Here is a 7,045-nt window from a genome sequence, read left to right as displayed (position 1 = left end):
ATCTCATTAGCAACACTTTTATTTGATGAAACTACAGTTCTAAGCGTGACCTTTGCTTAGTTATAGGTCACGCTTTAAAAGCGTACCCTTTTATACCTCCTCTACAACAACACTTGTAATTGACGTCCCTATAGCCACACTTCCAAAGTGTGACAATATTGTCTAGATTTATTATAGCCACCATTTCTAATTGAAAAATAATAATTTAATTTGAATATATTATTTAATCGCATAATTATATATATAAATGATCCAAAGCACCAAATTAGATAACAAATAATTCAAATGTATATATTTGCAATAGAAAGCAATATTTGAAAGATTTCTATTAGCAATAAATATCAATATATCAAATGTATTCAATCATATATATTATAGTAGTTGAAAACTATTTATCGTTCCCTTCGATAAATTGAGTTGATTAGTGTCCACCATTCAAACTTGATCGCCTTCATTTCCCTACAGATTCAAAATGAAATTAACACACTAGCCATGGTTAATTATCCTATGAGAGCTTTGGAAGAGGAGGAACAACATGAATCATGATGGAAGAATCAATTATGATAAAGTAGTACATCAAGTAAATACCAACATATTTCAGTTGGTTAAAACCAAGTGTCCTAACAGAATGCAAAATATCTCATTATAGTAGCTGCGAGAATCATCATTAAAGTAATATTGATGGCACTAATTAAGGAAACCCTGGTAAGAGTTAATATGAAATGTGTTGAAGACATAATGGAGGAAATATTTTCTCAAGTTCAGCCCTGAGGTTATCCCAGACACAACAAACATTGAGGTAGAGACAACTGCAATTAGAAAAGCTATAGACTTCTGTGTTTTAGAAGATTTTACTAAATGCATAATTGAGAATGACTCTCTTTTGATGAAAAATGTAAGAGAATATATGATGGTATAACAATTTCTAAAAAAGAATCAACATACTCATTGACTCTTATAGAAGACAATGCACTTCTTTAGAATCTTTGTAATTTGTAGTTTTGTACACATCATGAGGAAGTTTCATTTGATGACCAAGCATAAAACTAGAAACAAACTAAACACAATCGTTGTGCCTAATCCCCTACACATTCAAGTCTATAACACTTCCAACTCTAATTATTGGAAGATCTTACCACCTAATAATAAATATTCTGTTATGTTGGAAGTATAACTCTCAGCATTAAGAAAACAGAACGACTGCCACAAATGGAAACTACGGCATCAAACCTCAGCCATTACAAATTACACTGAAAGAACCCAACAATTAAAACAAATAAATCAGAGTAAAGGCTGAATAACCAAAGGAGATTTTTTAAAGAGCTGCAAGAATCTTCCTTATAAAAAAATAAATAAAATTATAAGTTTTTTCGGCTACACCTGAATGGAAAAAATAACCAAAAACTGATGCATACCTCGTATACTTTCCTCCGATCATGAAGAAGGTATTGTGGTTCCAATTCATTCACAAGGAAAGGCCTGAGAAAGAGGAGATAATATAGCATCATAAGTTGTGCATTGTGATGGCAAAATTTATGTAATTATGTTAGATATTTCGTTATGACATTTACAGGGAAGAACAAAAGAATTTTGTCCAAAAATAAGTTTCTGTTAAGATGCCAAACTCCATCATTGCAACAGATATTTATCCTTGGAGCTTGACAACTCTAACAGTATCAGATCTTCTTGGTCTTTCGACCTTCTCTAGACAAAAGAAATATGACCAGCCAGTTCTTTCAATATTACAAATACCAAAATTTTACCTGAGGAGGAAATATAGCCAAACAGATCAACAATAATTCCCAAAAACCGAGGACAGAATGGCGCATCATCTCGGTGGTTAAGGAAGACGGACATAATGAGGAACAAAAAAGAGCAACACAAATAAAAGGAAAAGGCTCACGCCTTTTATTTTCATTTTTAATTTTTTTTATGAAGTCTGTCCTGAATTATGTGCTATCCTTGGAGCTCCTAATGAATGCTCAGATCTGCCAGTAAATCATTTATAGATTGCCAGAGGAATCAATCACAAACAACATATTTTACACTGAAGTTTGAAGCATAGTATATATGCTATCAAATTTTAGACCCCAATAGATTAAAAAGAGAAGGAGATTGACAATGAATTTATGACATAAAAACCTTAAGCTTGTAGTTTATACATGTTCATACAGACAAGTCTTGTGATTTTATATGGCTATATACAGAGGCTGGAATTCTGATAATCAGAGAAAAATCCAAAACACCTATATTGCAAGCATGCTAATGAAAATCTATGCTTGTCAAAATAGATATTCATAGACAACAAAATGCCACAAAAGTCAGAGCGAGCATGCCTAGACATTAAAACAACATGGTGCAAAGAATGAATGAAAGTTACTTTCTTAATGAATCATATGCTTCTTCCTTCTTCAAAAGATATCCACTGGAGTAGAAGGCAATCAAGCAGTCGCATAACGGCCAGCTGCCACTATGACATAGTACACTAATAAATTAACATGACACATAGTATATAGTATATAGTATAGCTTATGACAGACACAATTTTTCATGGAAATGATGCATAACAGATCATAAAATATGAAGTAGCAATGGATGTACCACTCAATTGGATCCTCAATAATAGCTTTGTCCCCAAAGTACACAACCTACAAGTAAAGATAATATACTCTTAATCACAAATAAGAAAATACACATTGCAAAATAAGTATAAAAGATGAATACCTCAAATTCCCCAAAGCGCTGCAATCATTCAAGAACTGAAAATACTTAAATTTCATCAAACAAAGGGAAAAAGAATCAGTGTGGGGGTCCCTAATATCTGTCTGCTGGAAAGCTAATAACTAGTAGACTGTAATGGTGCATGCTCTGCAATTGCAACCAAAACATAGAACAAAACCTCGGAGCCACATTTCGCCTTCTTTTCCATTACACAAACTAGGTGCAACACATATATAAAAAAACAAAAATACATTTGCAGATTATCTGGAAAATCTGATTATAGAGAAATTATGCATATTCAAATTCAGATCCTTTTGTGAATTACCTAAGCAAGGTAAAATATTGCTTAATCCAGGCAACGTACAAGCTCATAATATCAGGTTCAATCTCAAAAAGATTTTAACTCGATGACAACAAATGAAGAAGTACTACTCCAACACAAGAATTTTAACAATGTTAGAAATGTGGAAAGGTGTCAGCACCGAATATAACATATATAAACATACCTAGATTTAAAAGAGGAAATTATATGTGTTCAACTCAGAGTATCTGATGTTATATTTAATAGGTGCCAAAATAAGGGCGAACAACATTCTTGCACCCTCTTTTACATTCAAAAGTTCAAGATTTAAGTTTCGTGTGAATGTAAAATATAAAATACCTTCTCAAGAACAAAAGCATGAGTTGAATCGGAAGAATTTGTAAAATTTCACTCTTATAGTCCGTACAAAGCTATGCTAAAGGGACTAGAATGGTTTTACTCTAATAACATCAGAAAGGTTGAAGTCGGGACTGATTCTTTGCTAATTGTCCAATGGATTACTGATACTTCTAAACCTCCCTGGACCATTTAAAATGATATCCAACATATTAAGAGGGGGATACAAAATTTTGAAGTTACTACCATTCAACATACTTGTAGAGAAGGTAATCATGTCGTTGGTAGATTAGCAAACAATGTAGTGGAATGCACATGCACAGAATGTTTCTCTACACCTCAACAATTATCTATGGAGGCAAGGGGAGAACATAATATGGACAAACTTGAATTCCCATGCTTCAGAAGAAAACAGAACTACAAGACCATCTCTCTGGAAAGGAACTTGGAAAGTGTTTATACTGATAAATTATGCAGTTATACTTGAATGTATTAGAAAAGTCACATTCTTGAGATGTCTACAGAAGTAATCAGCTTGCTATAGGTAATATGGAGTGTGTTTACTACAAACTAATTCTATTTCACTACATGTCATTACTGCATGTATGAAGTTACTAACTTAAACATCAACCATCTTGCTCCTGCAAGCTCGGACAAAATTGTCTGCTTCTAATACTAATAAAGACTGTTACAAAAGTTCATAGAATGATGATAAAAATAGATTTATGGAAGTATATTTTTCTTGTCTTCACTGAAAGGAGAAGTGAGAACTTTGGCCAACTTATCACATACGATAGCCTTCACTGACTTGTCCTCTTTAAGAAACACATACCCAATTTTTTAGACTTGAGTGCTCTTTAGACTTCTATTTTTTCAATTGAACCTTTTTATACTGGCTTTATAATATGAAGGACCTATTCATTTCTGCAATTTACTATGGCTTCTCAATGCATCATTTAGTCATCATTATGTGCTTATGAACTTCTCCTAGCTGTCTATTAATGTTGATCTGTTTTCATCTCATTATCACATGGAAAATGCTTACCCGAGCTCCAATATTGCTGATGGTAACCTTGATAAATGGTGAGGCAAAATGTGTGGAAGCACATTTTGATAAAGAGACAATAAGAAAAGCAATATAAGTGTTAAGAAATATATTTGGGTGTGACATTTCTGATGCCACAAACAAATTAGTCCCAAAATTTGGATTCTGCTAAGTTTGACTGTCCAACTTCTTATGTGTAATATTGGATTGAGATGAGCAACATAGAGAGTGATTCATATAGCTGAACCGAATTTATTGATAGGCGACTATACCATCATGTGTTTTCTTAAGTTTTATGAACTGTCTACACTTACAGTGGTTTGTCTAGACAGATTGCGGAGGTCAAAACCCCCGCAAAAGGACCACCGCAAAGCAGTTACAGCGGTTCTCCCAAAACCCCTACAATCAATTTGCGACAGACCATAGAATAGGGTTTTCTTAAACCACCGAGACAATAGAATTCGGGGTTTACAACCCCTAAAACTTCTAATTTTAATCCCTGCAATTTAACAACTCTTTTGTAGTGTCATTAAACTATATTTTTTTCATGCTGATCAAAGCTCAATGTGCATTTAAGTGGATTAGATTATTATGAAAATGGTAAGGACATGAGTGTTATCAAGCAGATATTTCTTCAAAATCATTATTGTGTTAACAAGCACATTTGAGAAATAATCATTTACTTTTTAAAAAAAAGGGGGCACAAGTACTACCTTCAGAACATAGATACGAAAATATTCCAGTAAAAGTAAAACCAAAACTGAAGCAGCACAATATCTTGTAGTTTAGTGCAACTAAATAGACTTCCCTCTTAATTGAAAATAGATAATTTCTAAGACATTTACACGCTTTCAACTAAACATTTCAATCTTAGCATACTGCTGATGTCCATGTTATCTCACAGTAAAAAATATTTACTCATACATAGGCACAGATAATCTAAAAAACAAACAAAATATAGCACATATATTTCAAAACTCAATCTACAACACCACTCTAGAACATCTGAACTATTTAAATGAACACACAGTTTAAATGTGAAGGTTATTTCGAACTAAAATTGCATCTAACATTCAAAACGTACAAAATAAAAATATACTAATATAGATCGTGATTTTGGAATATACCAACAATTGGGCGAGACTGATGAACGAGAAGAAGGCTGGCATATATAAGTCGAGTTCCTTAATCTATCTCCATCACCAAAAATCGTATACACTCCCGTAGATTCCCCAGTTAATCCAAACGATGCCAGAATTCATTAAACTATTTCTCCAGTTTTCAGACGAAGACAAAGAAGGATTAGGAAAAGCACCACATGTCATCAAAGTAGAGAGACAACGACTTTACCGATTGAAGAACTTGATAAGGTTACAATGGAGAAATATTGGGCGGAAACGATGAGGAGAGGGAACTAGGGTTTAGGGTTTAATTTCTTCTTTGGAGAAGAACTTTATTTTAGAGTTATTAAATTAAAAAGGCTTTCTAACTTAACAACTATTGAACCATCCACCAATGTTAATTTAGTTAATTTAATTTAGTACTAATCTAGAATTAACAATGAGGACCAAATTTTTCCCACCTACTTATTAATGGATCGTATGTAACAACTTCATTCACACTCAGATATATTTCTGCTACTATTAATATAAATTGATTCACTTTGTTAATTTAATATATTACTTTGTTATTTTTATTATTGAATTTTATTTATTATTATAATTAATAATTAAATTGATATAAAGGGTTATCAATGATTATCTTTTAGAAGTTCATTTTTTGTCCAATTAGAAATTAGAGGGATCTGATAAGAAATAAACAAATTGGAGGGAGAGTTCAATATTTTAGTGAAACTTTTAGGAAAGCTATATGGCCACAGTTTAAAGTGTTGTTTTGAGTATTATAAAAATAGTACACTTTAAAAGTGTAGTCATATATGTAAATAAGTGTTGCCAATTATATCATGATGTGGCATCACTTATAAAGTGTAGCCTATATCACTAAAGAACACGCTTTACAAGTGTTGTCAACATTAGTGTGGCCAAAATCTAAAAATTAAGGCTACACTTTAAAAGTGTACCCAAATATATTTTAGACAACACTTTACAAGCGTTGTCCAGAATTAATGTGGCCTTAGGCCTAAAATATTGTAGTGAACACCCTCTCTTTGTTAAATCTTGGGGAATACTTAGAAAAACTTTGCCTGCAAAAACCTTTGTTGGATTCTTGGGCAACCATGTCTATCCAACCTTCCTTGAGGGGAATTATCATCCAGCCTGTACTTCTTTGTTTCTGTAGACATCTCTTCAAGTTTCTCTCTTTCAATCCCTTGAGAATAAATCATAACACAATCAATATTCATATCATTCTCAATCACAGCCATACGACATTATTTTGCTATCAAGTCGGACATACCCGACACAAACTTTCTCATTCTCGACCTAGGGTCGGTCACCATAAATGGAGCATATCTTGACAACCTAGTAAACATCCAAGCATACTCCTCAACATACATCTCACTCTGCCGAAGGTTAATAAACTCAAGTATCTTAGCCTCTCTCATCTCCAAAGGGAAAAACCTAACAAGGAGCCCAATTTTAACCCCTTCCCACTCCATGACA

General features: G+C 33.0%; 1 protein-coding gene across 11 annotated transcripts; it reads right to left on the bottom strand.

Annotated features, from left to right (window-relative positions):
- Positions 1-248: 248 nt before the first annotated feature.
- LOC102581554 (inositol hexakisphosphate and diphosphoinositol-pentakisphosphate kinase 2-like) lies at positions 249-5,916 on the bottom strand. 11 transcript variants are annotated; one of them, XR_001474236.1, is made up of 5 exons: positions 2,725-5,916; positions 2,602-2,648; positions 2,381-2,470; positions 1,416-1,479; positions 249-459 (listed from the first exon to the last, which is right to left on the bottom strand). XR_001474236.1 is itself a non-coding variant. In XM_006354031.2 (5 exons), exons 1-5 carry the CDS (start codon positions 5,591-5,593, stop codon positions 436-438), a joined length of 267 nt encoding a protein of 88 aa, XP_006354093.1. In that variant the 5' UTR covers positions 5,594-5,912; the 3' UTR covers positions 249-435. The 11 variants fall into 11 exon arrangements, 2 of the variants coding, with proteins under 2 accessions (XP_006354093.1, XP_006354094.1); XR_367776.2 differs by having other exon boundaries at positions 2,381-2,464; positions 2,725-5,915; XR_001474240.1 differs by lacking the exon at positions 2,381-2,470 and having other exon boundaries at positions 2,725-2,768; positions 5,552-5,912.
- Between the last annotated feature and the right edge of the window lie 1,129 nt (positions 5,917-7,045).

The sequence above is a fragment of the Solanum tuberosum genome, unplaced genomic scaffold, assembly GCF_000226075.1.
Source record: "Solanum tuberosum cultivar DM 1-3 516 R44 unplaced genomic scaffold, SolTub_3.0 scf00166, whole genome shotgun sequence".
Classification (NCBI taxonomy): Eukaryota; Viridiplantae; Streptophyta; class Magnoliopsida; order Solanales; family Solanaceae; genus Solanum; species Solanum tuberosum.
The sequence above is the reverse complement of the archived record's forward strand: the minus strand, read 5'-3'. Positions and strand labels throughout refer to the sequence as shown.

What these genes read in the sequence shown, in the direction of transcription:
- LOC102581554 (XM_006354031.2), bottom strand. Translation starts at nt 5,593, where the DNA reads ATGCCAGCCTTCTTCTCGTTCATCAGTCTCGCCCAATTGTTG. An exon ending in GCATATGATTCATTAAGAAA is followed by an intron (nt 1,480 to 2,380) that starts GTAACTTTCATT and finishes CCTCTTTCTCAG; the next exon opens with GCCTTTCCTTGTGAATGAAT. An exon ending in ATCGGAGGAAAGTATACGAG is followed by an intron (nt 460 to 1,415) that starts GTATGCATCAGT and finishes TTGAATCTGTAG; the next exon opens with GGAAATGAAGGCGATCAAGT.